Source organism: Marmota marmota, unplaced genomic scaffold, assembly GCF_001458135.2.
Source record: "Marmota marmota marmota unplaced genomic scaffold, marMar, whole genome shotgun sequence".
Lineage (NCBI taxonomy): Eukaryota > Metazoa > Chordata > Mammalia > Rodentia > Sciuridae > Marmota > Marmota marmota.
Window position 1 is genome coordinate 10608764 of NW_025999943.1, and position 19686 is coordinate 10628449.

Here is a 19686-nt window from a genome sequence, read left to right on the forward strand (position 1 = left end):
TAAAGACACATCAAGAAAATAAAACCATAGACAAATATGCCTGATGAACCTAGATGCAAAACTTCTTAATAAATTATTATCAAGGTGCATTCAAAAATACTTTAAGAAGATATCAAGAATGGATTAATGGATGAGCAAGGGGAGGATCAGTGGAGTGGAAGAGGGATTGGTGGGGAGAGAAAGGGAGGAACAGGGACTGAAATAGTGATTCATGTATGAATTGGTCAGAATGAACCCAACTACTATATATAGCTATAATGTGCTAATAGAAAAAAAGTACACTATTTTTCAAGTTGGTTTCACCCAGGGATGCAAGGCTGGATCAACATATGCAAGTGAATATTATAGACACTTTTGATAAATATTTCACATGTGCTTAAAAAGAATATGTATTTTTCAGTAAATAGTTACAGGCCTCTTGGTCTATTCAGTAGTCATTGTTTTTTTTTTCTTCCCCCCATGTACTTACTAAATTTTTGTATGTTTATACAATTGGTAATCAACAGAGGTGTGTTAAAATGTTACATTATAACAGTGGGTTTGTCAGAATGTCCTTTATGATGGCAATTTTTGCTTTCTAGATTTTGTCTTTCTGTATAGCATTCTGGGTAATATCTTTAACTGTATCTTCTAGTTTACTAATTTGTTCTTTAGCTGTGTTTATTCTGTTGCTTAACCTATTAAGTTTTTATTTTTTCCTACAATGGCTTTCTTTTAATTTTAAGATGTTCTGCTTAGTGTTTATTTTTTCTAATCGGCCTTATCTGGGCCTGATCATTTCTTACTCTGTTAGACTCTCCTTTTCTTCAGCTATGTGAAGTTCTTTGTTATCTGAATCTAATCTTTGTTTTCTGTATAGGTGGTTTTATAATTTTGGGTTATGACTTTCTTCCTTGGGGCTCTTACTATATGAAACTAAAGAAAGATATGACCTCTTTTAGCAAGTATTCCTCTAGGTTTGTTTTTTTTTTGGCGGGGGGTGTGTGCGTGTGTGTTTCTACCAGGCTTATTGTTAGCCTGGAAGAAATTTTGTTGTGTGCCGCAGTCTGGCTGGGCACAAATGCCGCAGTCTGGCTGGGCACACAATCACGAGCCACCACACAGCTTGTAGATTCAAACAGCAACTCTTTATTCCCGAACTCACACCAGCCGTCTACAATCACGTTCTGGGGAAATCCACGTTCTCTGCCCAAATCCACCTCCACTGGGCTTCTATCTCCCAAAAAATACTGTCTGAATCCCGTGAGAACTCAAGGGGAACTCAGGCAGCAGGATACGCCCTATTCCCAGCAGGAATAATCTTAAACCTGGAACGCCCTAAACCCGATTATTTTAAACCGGGAACACCCTAATCCCGGATCCACCCTGGTCCTTGAGCAAGGTCACCTAACTGCAATGTCACTGCAAAATGTCCTATTTCTACGAGTCCTTCCACTAAGCAACATGGGGTACGCTGGCAAGGAAATTGTCATACCTACTTGGCTAATGGCTCCCAGCAGTTGTGTTGTTATGTTGGCTTGGGAGAGTTCAGACCAAGTATGTAGTTCAACTTTGAACCCTACACCTGGATGAAATTCAGACTTGTAAATATGAGTTCACATGTTAATTTATCCTTTCTTTGCCCTAAGACCTTCCTAACTGGAGCCCAGATCTATACCAATTTCTCTGTATTCATCCTCAGCAGATAGGCTATCTTTTTTTGTTTAGACTAATAAACTAGTTCAATGAAAATACAGCCTTTTGAAGAGCCAGGATTTACTCTAAGGGTTTTGGTTTTAGTTCCCTGAGTTATGTGGCCTGTGGTTTCAATCCTTTGTGGAGGCATATGTGATGTAGGACAGGAAAGGTGGACACCCAAGGAATTTTTAGAAAGCATGTTTATTGGCTGCAGGGTTCAGAGGGACTGTTGCCTAAAAGATTCTCTGAACCTCAAGTCTGGAAATTCTTGGAACTTTATGCCCGAGTAGGAAGGGAGTCTTAGAGGTTTACATTTTTGTAGGAGTCTAGAAGAAAGTATTTTTTTTTTAATTTCTTGAGTTCACAGAAAGTGCTTCTTGTCCCATTTTTTTTAGATTAGTCAGAGGTTTTACAATGAAAGCCTAAGTGACATCATCAAGTCTGCAGCCAAACTTAGTTTTTGTAAGACAGAATAACTTAGTCCTCACAAGAAATAGGAAGTCCCATCCCATATTGAATTTTATGTAGCAAGTTTTGCTGATATTTGGTTATAAAGCTTTCTGACAAGAAAAGAAACTTATATGTTACAAATATATTGGGGGTTTCTGCTTAATTATGATAAGGGTCTTCTTGGTAGGGGTCTCTGGTCTGCTTCATTCCCCCCTTTGATGATTGTTACTTAATTACTTAAATCAAAGATCATCCTCATCCTCTTGGCTTAAAGCTTTATATAATGCTATAATCTTAGTTGTTGTTCTTTATTTTAACAGCTGTTTCTATAATAGACCCAACAGTTCTAAGGGGGAGCCAAACATGGGGGAAATAAACAGGTTAATAGCATAATACCTATTATGCCAATTAAGCTTTTGCATCTACCAAGTGTAGAAAACCATAGGAGGTCAAAGGCTGTAGCAGTTTGATTAGTAATAATTTTCAGTACAGTTTGTAAGTGAACAATCCAGTTTAGCAAATAAACTGGAGTTCTATAGCTCCAATTGCCATTGTTCCTAGGTAGCAGGACCATAAGTGGCAATAATCTTCTGGGGTGGCAGTCATCTTTCCCCCAAGTTTGTTGACCTCCTAGATTAAATCCTTTCCCAATTGATCTCTTTTTACTTGGCCCTAGATCCTCACATAAGGGGATTATTAGATGTTTTCCAGAGACAAATAGTCATTCAACTATAGTATCACTCCAGTGGGGCAGGTCCTGTATATATTCATATTTATGTATATTTTTTATAATCCCTTAATCATAATAGATTGACTTGGCATATAGTTCACATGATTTATACCATTGGGTCAGGGGTAGGGTAAAGCCCCCAAGATTATCAAAGGAAACCAAAGTAAGTGATAGACCAATATTTTGGTTAAACACACTATAAGTTAACAAAGCCAAACTAATAGCACCAAACAAGCCCTAGAAAACCTATTTGAGCAAGGTAAAAATTATAAGTGAAATTTTGTTGCCAAGAGGATTACTATTGTCAAACCTATAGGAAAAAAAACCCAAAGAGAGAATTATATATATGGCTAGAAGTAAGGGGTGTACATGCATTACAGTATAAGAACTACCTTACAGGATGAAAGGGTCCATTTGTCCTGGTGATAAGTTTATCTTGCACCCTGTGTTGATCAGCCAGCCCCCAAATGGCTGAAGCAGGGCTGTTGTTTCTTTAAGCTTTGGCCTTGTGCAGGTTAGTCAGCTTCCAGAGTGACTAGAACAGGGCTGTTGTCCTTCTGATCCTCAAACTTTTCTGGTGTTTCCTTCCTCTGGATGGTTAACTTAAGGGGTGCAATGGGGTCTAGAGTGCATTTCCAGCCCATGGCTCTGGGCTTGATCCTGGTGTAATGAATCTAGGAACCTGTCTATAACTTCTACTGCAGTTGGAGTGGATAAAATAACAGTGAAAGGGCTCTTCCAAAGAGATTTCAGGGGTTGAATATTCTATTCTTTGACCCAGATTGAATCTCCAAGCTTGAAGGAGTATGCATCTGTGGTCAGATTTACAAATTTACTGGCAACTTTTCCCTGACTCATTGGTTGAGAGTCTGTAAGGTTTTCCTTAAAGCCAGAAGCTGTTGTCTCAATGTTAATTTTCCTATTTCCTTTAAGTCTCTCTGTAATCCCCTGATAAGTGGCAGAGGCCTCTCATATATTATCTCATAAGGAGAGAATCTAGTCCTCTTAGTGGGAGTGGGTCTAATCCTTAACAGTATAATAGGGAGGAGTTTGTCCCATGCAGGTGAATTTCCTGACACAGTTTACCTAATTGAGCCTTTAAAGTCTTATTCATCCTTTCTACTTTGCCAGAACTCTGTGGCCTATAGGTACTATATAACTTTCATCTGATTTTTAAATTTTTGGCCAATAAGTATATCATTCCTGCCACAAAAACTGGTCTGTTGTTTGAATCAATGGTTATTAAGATGCCAAATCTGGGAATAATTTCCTAGAGGATTACTCTGGCTACCCCTTGAGCCTTTTCAGTGTGGGTTGGAAAGGTTTCTATCTAGCCACAAAAACCAAAAGACTCAGAACAGTCTCAAGTGCTGTTTGGCCAGTATGTGCTCCTCTGTGAAACTGCCTGATGAAGGCAGGGCTGGAGTCTCAGGGATGGCTATTTGGCCATCAGAAAATCTCCACCATCCTGTTCTGTATTTTTGTTAGCTGCAAATTTTGTTTACTGGTCTGTTCTTCAGTTTCCCTGACCAACCACAGTGTTCCCCTTTTGGTGGCCCCAGCAATGCATAACTGCAACTTTTCCGAGTGCCCATACTCCATCTAGAAGATTAAGAATTTCCTGTCCATATTTTATGCCTTTTCCTCCTGCATTAATTAGCCCCTTTTCTTCATATAAGTTCTTGTGAACATGCAGAGTGGAAAAGGCATATTTTTGAGTCTGTGTAAATATTGACACAGATTTCACTTGTCAATTGGAGTGCCCAGGTCAGAGCGGTAAGTTCTGCCTTTTGTGCTGAAGTTCCCTGAGGCACACAGTTTGACTCAGTGGTGGAGTCCAGAGCAACCACTGTGTATCCAGCAAGATGTATTCATCTTCTATGCAACTGCTGTCATCTGCAAAGTATTCCACATCAGGGTCCTTGAGGGGCTGGTCTGCCAGGTGTGGTCTACTGGAGAACATTTTATCTGTGACCTCAGTGCAGTTGTGATTAGGTTGCCCAGTTCCAGTGCGCAGCAGAGTTGCTGGGTTTAGAGTCCAGATGACTTCAATGTGGACATGTGGATTTTCACATAACATGCTCTGGTATCTGACCATCCTCACATTAGTTGGCCAGTATTGTCCTTCGTATTCCTAACAGTGCCAGTACAGTGTCAGTCCCTGTCCCACAGTCAGCTTGTCAACCTGTAACACCAGAAGGGCCGTGGCTGCAAGGGCCCATACGCAACATGGCCAGCTTTGATCATAGAGTCTAGCTGTTTAGAAAGGTAGGCTGCTGGATGGTGCCATGTCTCCAGCATTAGGACTCCTACAGCTTAGACCATGCATGGACATACAGAGAGAAAGGCTTTGTGAGGTCAAGGAGTCCTAGTCCAGGTGCACTGGTGAGTACTTGTTGAATGTCCTCAAAGGCTTTTTTGTTGTGTTGGTCCTCACATCAGAGGATCCTGTTTTCCCCCCTTTGTGGCCTCATAGAGGGGTTGGCCATAACTGAAAAGTTAGGGATCCATATACAGCAGAATGGGGCAGCACGAGGAACTCTCAGATCTGGTGGTGGGTAGAAGAGACCAGAATTGAGCAGACTACCTGTTTGCACTTGGAGCCCAGATGCCATTGTCTCTGAGTCAGATAGAAACCGAGGTACTTGACTCTTTATTGACAGATTTGGGCTTGGTTCTTTGAGACTTTGTATTCAGTTTCACATAGGAAAGTAAGAAGCGGTTGTGTCCCCTTTATGCAGTTTTCTCAGGTTGCCAGCAATAGATCATCTACATATGGGAACAATGTGCATCCATATCAAAGGCCAGCATCCATGTCATTTTGCAGGAAAGGCTTTCAAATCAGAAGCTAGTGCTGTTCTGAAGAAGATGGTTGATGAGTTTTTGAAGCCCGTGGCAGCCTGGTTCAGGTCAATTGGCCTTCAATTGGGGGCATTTTTTTTTCCAGTGGCCCTCTAGATGGCAGTAGGCATATCAGCTTAGTTTCAGCCTTGTCCCCAGATATGGTGGTCCTTCTATTCAGATCTTCCTTTGGCCCTGCATTTGGCCCTGATTTTGATATTTGTTTTGACTTTGTCCTGGTGGAACCCCTTTGGGTGACCTCTGGTTTTGTGGTGAGGGTAGCTACAAAGAGACCTATCTCCTCTTCATCTTTTGGTCTGCCTCTCGTTGAGTGTCTTGGTCTCAGTTGATGAAAACTGTGGTGGCCACTTCAGTCAGCTTATTGGCATTCTTTTCAGCAAAGTCCAGCAAAGGTTTTGGAGTTTTCAGTGAATATCTATCTGGGCCTGTCTCATAAAGGCTGTGTTGATCATTTGCTTGTTACATGGTGCCTCAGGATCAAAAAGGAGTCAAGAGTTGGAAGGTTTTATACAGTCATTGGTAGAAATGGCTGGGACTTTCATCAGGCTTTTGGAATACTTCTGATATCTTGTTCATATTTAGGGCTATTCTTTCCCCTTCTTTTAGGCTGCCTATGAGGGTCTCTTGACATCTCTTTATCGTTAGGAGGTCTTCCTCTTTATTGGGGTCCCACCCTGGGTATGTGTCAGGGAAATGGGTCTGGACATAGGCTTGAATATTGCCTTGTGTGTCCAGAGCACGTTCCTTTAGCCATTTTAAAGCTGTTTGGGTCACCTGTCTGCATTCCTCCATCAACCCAGGTGCACTGGTAGGTCTGGATAATGGATTGCATCAGATCAATCATGGCCTGGGGCTTCTCCATGTAGGAGGGAGTAAGATATTTCCAATTCAAGAGATCAGTGAAAGGCTGGCACACAAAAATGCATTGTCCCCTTCAGATGTTTCCCTTCTGGTCAACATAGGCAGGTTCTCTAGTCTCTTGTAGAGGCATCTGGAGATCCCTCATCTGGGTTATGCCTTTGGTCTTGGGACAAGTTTTCTGCCTTGGTCTTGTGGGGTGGAGGAGTCTTTGGCTCTGGGGAAGCCTCTGGCACTGAGGACATCCATAGGAAGGAATAGTCAGTGTGGAGGGGCCACGGTCTGCTGCCTCTGGGGACAAGAGAGCTGAGGGGACAGCCTATTGTCTCAGTGGCCTTGGCAAAGTTGGGTAGAGTGGCACACAGGGTGGTGGGTTCTCTTCTGGATCACAGGGAAAACTGGTTTCCTTTCTGTCATTTGTCAGACATTTCTCTCTGTTTAGTTCCCTTTAGTTAGGTCTTAGAGACTCCTATAGTCTGAGCTAATATCAACTTGGTCTGTCCTTCCAGATAGGCTTTCAACCCAAGGGACTGATTCTGTATTATTTCTTGCTAGCAGTCAATATAAGGGAATTGATATGGGTGTCTAGGGAATCTGACAACCATTAAAAGGACCTCACCAAGACATTTTTGTCTAAAGATCTTTCGGATGGTCATCCCATATCAAAGGTTGGGAGTTTGCAGAGAATATATAACCTTTGTGGAGTAAGTTTCACCCCATAGTTACTATTAAAACCTTTCTTAAAGTTTTCTAACATAAATTTCAAAGGGCTTATTTTACTTTGTGTACCTCCCATGTTCCATCCTGCATTGGTGTCATACATTAAGGACAAAACTCGCTTCTTCCGTCTCTCGCCATTCCCCACTGGGGACCTAGGGTCCTCTTAGCCTTGCAGGTCGGTATCAACCCACAACCTGGAGCTTCCACCTAGATGCTGGTTGGTGGAATTCTACTTCAGACTATGATATATCACAAACTGTGGATTGGGACTCTGCATTTGCTTTGGCCCATGGGTTGGAACCCTTCCACTGTCCGTCTCATTCACACACTTTCACTCAGACGTGGTCAGAGCAAAATTTCTATACTGCCCAAATCCCCCAAATTCCAAAAATTCTAAAACCAAAGAAGGAGTCATGGTTTCCCTTCTGCTCACTGAACCTGAACAGGGACTACTCCCTGAACAGGGTGACTCCCCGGGTTCTTTTCAACTTCAACTCCTTTTGGAGGTTATACAGGGACCCTCAAAAGATTGAAACCTCTCTTCCATCTGCATAGGCCTCTATGGGGAAGTCAGGTGGAATACCACTAATGGACCCAGGACCTGCCTGTTCAGTTGGGTAGTGCTCCAAGTTCCCTATACCTGGTTCCTGCTCCTCGTGGGTTCCCCTGTGTTTTGGGGCAGCCATTCGGGCACTGGGTGAATCATTTTGCGTTCAGGCAAAGAGTCACCTGTGGTGCACCAAGGAGAAGCACTGTCCTCAAAGGTCCAAGGGAAGCCAGACCCCAGAGATGAGAGGCAGAAAAGCCATCTTCACCTCCATGATCCCATCTGGGGTGCCAAAGACAGAAGAGGCTGGACACCCAAGGAATTTTCAGGGAGCAGGTTTATTGGCTGCAGGGTCCAGAGGGGCTAATTACCTGAAAGATTCTTGAGTCTGGAAATTCTCAGAACTTTATACCCAGCAGGGCAGGGCTTGGAGATCTACATTTTTGTAGGAGTCTACATGAAAGTTTTTTTTCCCCCTGGAGTTCACAGAAAGTGCTTATTGTCCCATGTTTTAGAGTAGTGAGAGGTTTTACAACAAAAGCAGAAGTGACATTATCAAGTCTGCGGCCAAACTTAGTTTTTGCAAGACAGAATAACCTAGTCCTATACAAGAAATAGGAAGTCCTATCCCATATTGAGTAGAATTTTTTGCTGATATTCTCTTATAAAGCTTTCTGACAAGAAGAGGAACTTATATGTTACCAATATGTTAGGGGGGCTGGGGTTGTAGCTTAGTGGTAGAGCGCTCACCTTGCATGTGGAAGGCTCTGGGTTTGATCCTCAGCACCACATAAAAATAAAATAAAGGTATTGTGTCCACCTACAACTAAAAAAAAGTATTTTTTTAAAAAAACAAATATGTTTGGGGTTTCTGCTTAATTATTGTAAGGGTCTTCTTGGTAGGGATCTCTGGTCTGGTTTATATGAACCAATCCTCATCTCAAACCACTGAAATCTACTCCATATCCCAGTGGCCCCAAATTTGGCTCTAATACTGGCTGCTTTGATTTTAATGGGGTGATTCTCTTGCTTTCCTAAGAGCTCAGCTCTTATTTAAAAGGATGATTATTTTATATAGAATTTTCCATTATTTAAATTGAAGGTAAGACAAAGTTTTCTGAGTCATCATATCACTAGAACCAGAAGTCCTCTAGCATACACGTACTCTCTCTCTCTTAATTTTTAGAAAACTTAGCATGAAATTCTCTATCCACCTTTGTTTTTAGGGTCATATGCATTTCCTTACTTCCTTCCTTCCTTTCTGTTTTTTTTTTTTCCATAGCCACTGTGGTACCTATTGGGGAAATCTGGTAAAGGGATATTTTTAGTTGATTCTATCATAGGCCAAAGGTCAACTTTCAGTAAAACACACAAACCAATAAACCATAAACATATATGCATTTATATTGACTATCTGTTTTTTAATTTCTCTATTGTCTTTCCTGATGGGAGAAGGTACAGTATCAGGACTATTGTTAAACAGAGTACATGTTAGTCACAAAGTGTCTGTTTTCCTCTACTCTCTCATGGCAAACAACACTGAGTTCAGATGTGTGCATGTGGGGGAGGGGATTGGGAGTTCCTTTTACACCAAGCTGTCAGTTCTGTAGCTGTGGACACCAGTTAGGTGTCCTTTTATCTAAGTCAGACTGACACTACCTACTTGGAGACAGTGTCCAGTTCCCACTTGTTGAGGACTTATTCCTCAAGACTGTTACTCACCCTTATGCTTATGATCACAAGTGTCAGGTTGTTTTACCTGAGCTTTTGATTAATGGCTATAAATCAGGGTTCTTACAGCCGCCTTTTGGGGTTTGATTAACTTGCTTGAACAGCTCACAGAACTGCTACATTCACTGGGGAAACACATTTACTGGTTTCTTATGTAGGATATTACAAAGGCTACAGATGAAGAGATGCGAAGGGATACAGAGCTTCCATGCCCTCTCTGGGCATGCCACCCTCCAGGACTCTCCACCTGTTCAGCTATCCAAAAACTCATCTGAACCCTGTCCTTTGGGTTTTTATGAAGACTTCATTGCATAGGCATCATTAAAGCATAAATGGCTGTGTCAAAATGTGATGGGACAAGAGGGGTCTGATCTAATGCTAAGAGACTGGGTGGGGAGATCCATAAAGGTCTGACTGTTTCAGCATTCTGCTTGGCTTCTGTGCAACACTCCTCCTCCAGGATCTGGGGCAGGGTCTCTCTGGAATGAGGAGGGTCTTAGGACCTATTATTAAATAAGAGAATTTTTGTCCAACTGAAGGCAGGGGAAGATTAGGGTTTCTATGACTTGCCTTGAGGAAGGAGTCACAACTCCTTCCAGGAACCACAGTCAAAACCAAAAAAAAAAGTATCATAACATCACACAGAGCCATGCCGTAGCATTCCAAGTGCTTGTTTTATGTGGCCTTAAAGGCAGATCATTGATTTCACCAAGAGGGTGACCTCACTGTTTTGCCCTTGACTCCAATATTTCCCAGGGGTCTTTGTAGTGTTGGTGAGGGGAGGCAGTAGGCCATGCCTCTTTACATTGTGCCTGGCCTAGAGCCTTCTGCTTGGTGACTTTCTGAATGCTTTAGAGAACAGGCAGGGGCAATCATATTTCCCAATAATTCACACACAACCCCATGAATGTGTATTCATATTGCCACAGGCCAGAATTATAGCAACACAGAGGGCTAAATTAACTGAATTTGTTATTAGAAATTCTTGATCCACAGAAAAGATCAAATAAGAATATTAAAGAAAATGAAATTTAATTTCATTTTTAAAGTATTTTTTAGTTGTAGTTGGACATAATACCTTTACTTAATTTATTTATTTTTAATGTGGTGCTGAGGATCGAACCCAGCATCTTACACATGCTAGGCGAGCACTCTACCACTGAGCCACAACCCCGGTCCTTAATCTCATTTTTAAAAGAGGAAAACTTTACATAAGCTGAAACAAATTTTTTTTTTTAAGAGAGTAAGAGTTTGGTTCTTTTCTGTGACATAGATAAGGAAGAGAGATTCAGTGAATAAAAAAGAAATCAGGAAAAAAGAGGCAAATATAATGTCTGGTATCAAAGCTAAATAAAACAAATGTGGTTAAAGGATAATTGTATTACTAAAATAATGGAAATAGCCAGAATGTCTTCTTTAAAAAGCCATAAAATTCCTACCTGAAGCTTGTAAATCCAGTTATTCTTGGAAACCTCTATTCTTAGTCTAAGTATTTTCCCTTTTTGCAAACTTCTTGTCCCAGCAACTAGAGAGAGTGTATCAATTTAAGATGAGAAAACTGCCTTTAAAATAACTTTTTAAAGCTCTGTTGCATTTTTGCCACTATAGGCATAAATAACTTTACTTCTTGGTTCCTACTATAGACAGATGGATTAATGAGAATTGCCACATCACAGACTGAGGTCACTGATGGAAATGAGTTAATGTCAATCCATAGACAGAGAAAATGAATTAAATAACAAAATAACTTGTGTAGTCCTCACAAAGCCTCATTTGTCAACTGGAATTTAATGCTCTTCCTCTTTGATCATAAATAGACCTAGTGATTGCCAGCTACTGTCACTTACTGAAGTCCCTCAAAACTGACATATTTATTTACCATTTTTCATCTTAAAAATGTATTCCTTACACCTCACTTGAAGAATCTTTCTTCAGTTTTGTGTTTTATGCTATTCCCAGTAGCAAGACTGTGGAACCAACCTAGATGCCCTTCAATAGACGAATGGATTAAAAAAATGTGGCATTTATACACAATGGAGTATTACTCTGCATTAAAAAATGACAAAATCATAGAATTTGCAGGGAAATGGATGGCATTAGAGCAGATTATGCTAAGTGAAGCTAGCCAATCCCTAAAAAACAAATGCCAAATGTCTTCTTTGATATAAGGAGAGTAACTAAGAACAGAGTAGGGACGAAGAGCATGAGAAGAAGATTAACATTAAACTGGGATGAGAGGTGGGGGGGAAAGGGAGAGAGAAGGGAAATTGCATGGAAATGGAAGGAGACCCTCAGGGTTATACAAAATTACATACAAGAGGAAGTGAGGGGAAAGGGGAAAATAATACAAGGGGGAGAAATGAATGACAGTAGAGGGGGTAGAGAGAGAAGAGGGGAGGGGAGGGGAGGGGGGATAGTACAGGATAGGAAAGGCAGCAGAATACAACAGACACTAGTATGGCAATATGTAAATCAATGGATGTGTAACTGATGTGATTCTGCAATCTGTATACGGGGTAAAAATGGAAGTTCATAACCCACTTGAATCAAAGTGTGAAATATGATATATCAAGAACTATGTAATGTTTTGAACAACCAACAATAAAAAAATTAAAAAAAAAAAAGGACACATGATATTGGATTGGGGTCTACCCCCTTCCAGTATGGCCTCAACCTTAACAGATTACACTGGTATGACCATATTTCCAAATAAACTCACATTCTGAGTTGCTGGGAGTCAGAAATGAATTTGGAGAGTGGGGGACACAATTGGACACATAAAAATGGATTATATTTCTAATAAAATATACTATTTTCTTTCAAAAAAAACCAAACAAACTCGATTTTTCCTCATGAGAAATATTAGAAGTATGGTCAAACTATAGGATAATTTCAGTCTTAAATAGTTTTTAAAATTGTGGGTTTTTTTCATGTGAAGCATTTAAGTTCTAAGTAAATGATTTATAAATAGTGCCAAAATATTACTGGAATGAGGATGGGAATAGACACATAGCAGGAGAACAACGAAGCCCATGCCAGGCTCTCCTCCTGTGGGTTTGTGGTAACCCTGAGAAAGGACTGATCTTTAGATTAAAGCAAACAACAATGATCCTTGCAAGTGGAACACCTAAGCCCCAGGAAGTTAATTCCTAAACATACTCGACACAGATTTTTACTTTGAAAAGTTCTCTCTTGATTGCGTATGATTTGTCCTAGATGACTGTAGAAATCTGTACAGTACTTAAAGTAGTTTACAGAGAAATTCTAGTAGCAATTTTTTTTTTAAAGAGAGAGAAAGAGAGAGAATTTTTTAATATTTATTTATTTATTTTTTTAAGTTTTCGGCGGACACAACATCTTTGTTTGTATGTGGTGCAGAGGGTTGAACCCGAGCCGCATGCATGCCAGGCGAGTGCGCTACCACCTGAGCCACATCCCCAGCCCCTCTAGTAGCAATTTTAAAATGAGAAAGAGACATGGCTAGAAATCTCTACAGTCACACGCAACTTTGAACTTGATTTTTAAGGGGAAAAAAATGAGCTACTGGTTAGGGAAGTGCCATAGATTGCCTGTGATGTTGAAACTAATTTACCCTTTGCCTTTCTTTCTTTCTCTCTCTCTTTAAAAAAATATATTATACTACTTCTTCTAGAACAGAAAACCTCCTCCCCACTTCCTCTCCCTTTTCCCCTCCTCCTGTTCACCTCTTGAGAAGTATGGTCATAAGAGTTTATTAATCTGAGAGAATTGAGATTGTACTCTTGGAAGAAACTTGGAAGAGAAGCTGGGGGTGTTAATTAGACAGATTGAAGCAGGAGATTCAGCTGATGTTAGCAGAAAGATAGTAATGTAGATAGCTTTCATCTTCAACCTAAGCATGAATTCCCTTCTGCTGCCATGATTACAACAAGACTTTGGATCCTCTGTCTTTTCTAGCCATGTCTCTTTCTCACTTTAAAATTGCTACTAGAACTTCTTTGTAAACTACTTTAAGTACAGAAGTCCTTTAATTTGGTTTTTCTTTCTGGAAAACATATTGAAGATTGCTTCCAGATATTTGTCACAAGCAAATGTAGATTTTCTAGTGACAGACTGTCTATTTAAAATGCCTCGGTTGATTGGGGAAAAATATCAACAACATTTCCTTTTTACTATTCATTTCATACATTTTTAGAAAGTATATGTTGCATAGCAAGTGAATAAATCTTCAAAAGTGCATATTTACTAGCACTCCCTTCCCTGGGAATTATCCAGTAAGCTGACTTGCTATGGCTGTTCTGATTTTCCAAAGTAGAATACTTGGGAATTAAATGAACTACCCAGGTGGCTTTTACTACTAATAAAATACTAACATTTATGTGTGATCTACTTTTAAAATACACACACACACACACACACATACACTTAGAAAAAGTTATACCTGTAATACCATCATTCAGTTTCTTCGGGAAGGGCAAAAGGACAGGCAGTGAGAGTGAAGAGTGAGTAAGAGGAAGCTCTTTTTTTTTCACTAAACGCTAGGAAGTAAAATTCTGTTGAATTTACTTCCTAGCATTTTGTTCTGTTTATCAAAACCTAGGTAGCCTATGGTGGTGTTTGTGCATGACAATATTATTTGTTAAACATCTCTGTCCCTCAAAACAAACAAAAAGCAAGCAAGCAAACAAAAATCAGTGCTTCATCTCTTTTTTTAAGAGATGCTGCCAACCTTTAATTAGGCTAAGGCAAGCTGATTACCTGTGGTAGGGATAGTAGTGAGTACTAACATTCACATTTGGTGACTTTCTCTAGAAAGGGCCCCTCAAAGACAGGATGGATTTGAGAAGGCATAGACAATGAATTTCCAATTCATGCTTTAAGGTAGGCAGTGCAGCTCCATGGGGTCCCATGTAGTGTGGCAGACCAGGGGTACCTGAATAAATAGAAAGTGATGAACTCAGGGTATGACATGGATAGAGACCCAGCACATCTCGTGCAATTGGGTTGCCTTTAGAAACAGCAACAAGAACAACCCAACTTCAAGCCAAAGTGCCACTAGAAACCCTTACATAATTGTAGCAGGTTTGGGTTTCCTCTGGTTCAAGTTTTCTTGCCTCTTTGATAATCAGACGATCTGAAGAAAGGCATAGAATTTCAGGGGAGAATCTGCATGACAGGCGTACAATGAAGCCATTCACCACTGCTCTTTTTTATTAGCTTACACGGGATCTACATCATTCTTAGTCTCTGGCTTGGCTACAAGGCTCCATTTAAACTTAACCCAACTTGCAGACTTAACTGATCCAGGAATTACTCAATACGACTAGCCAGCTACTGTAGCTCTTTTTCCTCTTTTGATAAGGGGATTTAACACAATGGGCTTTACAGTTCTTAAATGACTCAGTTTTTTTCTTCTGTCTTTGAGTTGTGGTGCTTATATGACCTTTTGTTCTTAATAAAATTTCACGTGGCTTGATTATATTTTTTAAAAGTATAAACAAATACAATATTGACTCCCTCCCCTTTGAACAAAACTCTTTAAATCATATGTATATGATATAGAAGTAAAATGAACATTCAAAATATTTACATAGTTGATTTCAATGTTAGATACTACTATGTTATTAAGTATTTTATATTATTAAATCAAATTTGAAAAGATTTCCTTTATTTTTAAAGAGTGATTGTGATATAGTTTTTAGCAGTATTCCAACTCTGAATTTCTATTGTTGCACACTTCTGGTTATTTTCACTATTATGTTCACTACGTTGTATGGTATTTAACATTTTAGTGAAATTAGCCAGGTGGTTAGAGGCACATGAAATGACCACAGTACTAATATACTTCTATTTTCTGTCAGGACATTCTTGGTTGTCCCTGAGTAGCTAGGGAAGGGGGAATCCCAACATAAAGGTGGCCAAGAGACACCACTCACTACCCTTTTGTTAAGGGTAGTAAGGTACCCACACTTTGGATCCACATTTCTCAGAATAGTGGTTCCCAAATATTAGTCAGCAGAGGAATCCTCAGAGTGGTTGGTAACAATGCAGATGCCTGGACTCCACCTCTAGTCGTTCCGATTCAGTAGGCCTGAGAATTTGCATTTTTAACAAGAACTCAGTTGATACTGACTGGCAGTTATTGGAACATAGTTAGATTAGTGGTGCTAAAGTCACCATGAATGTTGGGAGTCTATGTGTCCTTTCTTAGAGTATCTGTTGCCACCCAGGTGAGCAGGGACCCACCTTGGGTAGGAGTGAACCCCAGTGTGATCCCTTGAGGGGCAGATGGCAGGAGGGACAAAACAGCTGCAGTCTTTCCAGAGTGTCAGAGCAGCTCAAACATCCTCCTCCTGTTCACTTCCACAACAGGACCCCATTGTCCACCTCATCCTGGGTTCCAGGAACATGCATCATCTGTGGGTCAACACCGGTTTGTTGGGATGTCATCTCACTCTCACTTAAGCTTTGTGATTACAGTTTCAGAGTGGTTGTTATGTGCAATAATGAATCTAAATTTACTTCTCTATCACCCCTCCCTGCCCCTACTAAAGCAATTTTCAGTTGTTAGAAACAAAGTTCTTTTTTCAGAATTAGAAATGAATTCTCAAGAAGACTTTTGGGAATCGTGGATGTAACATGTTTGTTCATTTCATGAGAATGAGATTTTTCCTTGAAGATAGGTTGAGCTGATGCTCAGAACAGAGAGGGGAAATAAGTGGTAATGACACTGTTGAGGTTTATAGCCGTTTGCTGGAGGTGCTATTATGGGTTATGTTGTAGTATCCACCCCTGTTTAGCTGGCAGACTTTTTCTGATGAGAATTTTCAGTTGGCAGACTTTACCCGCTTCCATTGCTCTTCTCTCTCCTTTCTTCCCCTCCTTACTTTTCTCCCTCTCTCCTGCCCTCCCTCCTTTGTCTGTCTGTTTCTCTTTCTTTCTGTGGAGCTAGGGATCAAACCCAGGGCTTTGTGCCTGCTAGGCAAACACTCTACCACTGAGCTGCGCCCCCAGATCCCTGGTAGATTTTTTTATTATAAGAATTTTCAGACCTACACAAAACAACAAACTCCCGCATATTCATCACTCCCTTTCCAGAGTTCTCAAGATTTCTCACGTATCTTTAGCAAGCTTTTCCATTTTTAAATTTTGCTTGTGGTTTTTGTAGGGGATAAAAAAAAGTACTCTTTTCCTCACCTATCACAAGATTCAAGGCTGAGACCCCTGTAACAAAATATGGATTAATAAAAGTACACAATATATTTTTAATAGAAGTTTTATATGACATGGGAGCTTTCAGAAATGAAGACACTCATTTCCCCCCCAACCCCCCCCAAAACAAACAAAGAAACAAACAAAAAAACAGGGAAACCTGTGTATTTTTGTGCTCAGTTTAGATGAAGAGTGGACAGTCATGTAGAGTGTGACTGGACAAAGAGGGATGTCCTAGTGTTCATAAAGTGGGGGACTCAGCAAGACCTGTTTGTTCAGATTCTTCTGTATGTCCTTGTCTTCAGAGATAAGGACATTCCTTTCCCAGGTACAGAGAGGGCACCTCTGGAATGATAATCTTATGACCTGCCTTAGGGGAAGGCAGAGAACTTTTTATAGTCTGCTTTAGGAGAGAAGGGTGGGAAAAGGTTATAGAGATCTCTCTGCCTCAGTTTCAAATGCCAAGGTACTACACGATGGTGTAGTGTGCCCAGAACACTAGCATTTCCAAATTAATTCACTTTCAGAACGAAGCAAACATACAATGCCTTGCTTGGGGCCTGTGTTTGGCAATCATGAGCTGTCATTAAATATGTCCTTTCTAGGAATGTGTTCCTGAAAATCTAGACCTGAAGAAGAAGATTTTTGCTCAGCTAGATCGCATTGTCGACGATAGAGTCATCTTGAGCAGTTCCACCTCTTGCCTGATGCCTTCCAAGCTGTTTGCGGGTTTGGTGCACGTGAAGCAATGTATCGTGGCTCATCCTGTGAGTATTTTAAACCTGGGAGCCAGGTGCGGTGTATGTGCCTGTGGTTCCAGCTACTCAGGACAATGAGGCAGGAGAATCACTCAATCCTAGGAGTTTGAGGCCTGCCTGGGCAACATAGCAGACTCTGTCAAAAAAAAAAAAAAAATCAGAAATTGGAGAATGAGAATCTCATTCCATTTTTGGAGGGGGATACAATAAATTCCAACAAATCTACTAGTATTTTAAACTGCTTTATTGGCATATAATTCACATGCCATGCAATCTGCTGATTAAAATCATATAGTTCATTAGTTTTTAGTATATTTAGACTTGTGAAATACTAGCATTTAAAAAAAGTATGTCTAAAAATCTGTTGGATTTTTATCTGTGTGCCTAAGGCGTCAAGGCATAGAATGAGCAATGTTTGAGGTTTTAGCCCCCGAGTAACTCATCATGTAGCTGAGGAGGCTGACAACTAAACAAGTAATTTCACCCCTGAAGTCAAACTGCTATGATAAAAATGCATATGTTGAGTAGGATTTTGTAGATAAGTAACTCTTCTACTCAACCAATTCAGAATGAGGTCATTTTTGTTTAAGTACAGATCCTGGCCCACTTCTGAGATTGTGAGAGTCAGGTTTGGCTTTAAACCCTTCCTTTCCTATTGTTCCCTTTCACCATCCTTTGTAATCTACTAGGCAAACTTCCTTACTATGAGTATGTTATGAGATTGATTGAGTAATGGGTTCCAAATTGGCATGTGAGCACTCAAGGAATCTTTTTTGAGGTTAAGGTATTAATACTGGGAAAGATTTAAGGATCACTCAGTGAATGACATTTGAGTCCTGACAGTGAGCTCAGCATGACCTTGGAGAACCAGGGCAGCCTGTTAGAGCAGGAAAGTTAACTTGGCCAAGCCATGATAAATATGATAGTACATAATGGTGGTCACACCCTTGGTATCACCCAGTCATCAGAGGTTAAGGGTAGGAAGAAGCTACACAGAGCAGCTGGGCCAGCCTGGATAGGATCTGGTTGGGCTGATGATGGAAAGAGTGTTTGACACTTGGGAAGGGCATAAGCAAAGACCCTAGACCAAGAACACACATAGGCATGTAGGATGTTAAGGAGACCAGTATGGCTGAGAGAGCCAACATACTTGGGGATCAGTAGGAGAAAGTTGGAAGGCTCTAGAATATAGATTAAGTATCCCTTATCTGAAATGCCTGGGACAAGAACATTCCAAATTTTGAAGTGTTTTAGATTTTGGAATATTTGCATTGACTTTACCAGTTGAGTATGCCTAATCCTAAAATGCCAAATCTGAAGTGCTCTAAAACTCAAAACTTTTTGAGCTACACATTTGCGCTCAAAAATTTTCAGATTTCTCCCAGCCATAGTGATTCATACCTGTAATCACAGTGACTCCATAGGCAGAGAGGCAGGAGAATCACAAGTTTAAGGCCATCATTGGCAAATTAGCAAGAACTTGTCCCAAAATAAGAAATAAAAAGGGCTGGGGATGTGGCTCAGTGATAGTGCTCCTGAGTTCCATTCCAAGTATCATCAAAAAAAAAAAAAAAAGCTTCAGATTTCTGGAGCAAGTTTGAATTTCAGATTTTAGGGTCAGGGATGCTCAACTTATGGTTGGTTTATAGAGAACTGTATTACTCTGAAGAACTGAATCCAGCAAAGATGGGTCAGAGAGGGGAGCAATAACAACATAGGACATGTAGCTAAACATGCGTGACAGGGCCTAGGATTGAGTGTAGAGAAATTCCTCTTTCGAGCAACAGCAGTTGAGAGTGGGGAGGTACCAGGTTTGCTCAGAGAGTTGGATGCCCATCAAATTTTATATGCCCAGAAGAGGAACTGCCTGGAATACCACTGAGCAGCTTAGTTACCATGCAAATGTAAGTGAGGTTTGAACCAGGAGGGAGCCTATCTGAAAGCACCCAAATCAAGTCCCACGAAGCCTGTGACATCTTTCCTTCTATGGCATAGATGTGTCCACAAAAGGGCTCTTGGAACCTGTAAGCCACTATTTAGATTGTTAAACTGATTGCTTCAGTGGAGGGTCTTTGCTTGTTAGAAAATTCCCAATTTCTAACCAGTATTTTTGCTTTTAAATTAGTTTTAAAAAATTAAAAAGAAAATCTAAACTAAATCAA

The 19686-nt window shown here is 40.4% G+C and overlaps 1 protein-coding gene across 1 annotated transcript in view; it reads left to right on the plus strand.

Moving 5' to 3' along the window:
* The window catches only part of Cryl1 (crystallin lambda 1), a 140479-nt gene that overhangs the window by 89429 nt on the left and 31364 nt on the right, over nucleotides 1-19686 (plus strand). Inside the window, exon 4 of the mRNA XM_015499346.2 lies at nucleotides 17372-17533. Within this exon, the coding sequence (XP_015354832.1) occupies nucleotides 17372-17533 (162 nt within the window). The remainder of the gene's footprint in view (nucleotides 1-17371; nucleotides 17534-19686) is intronic.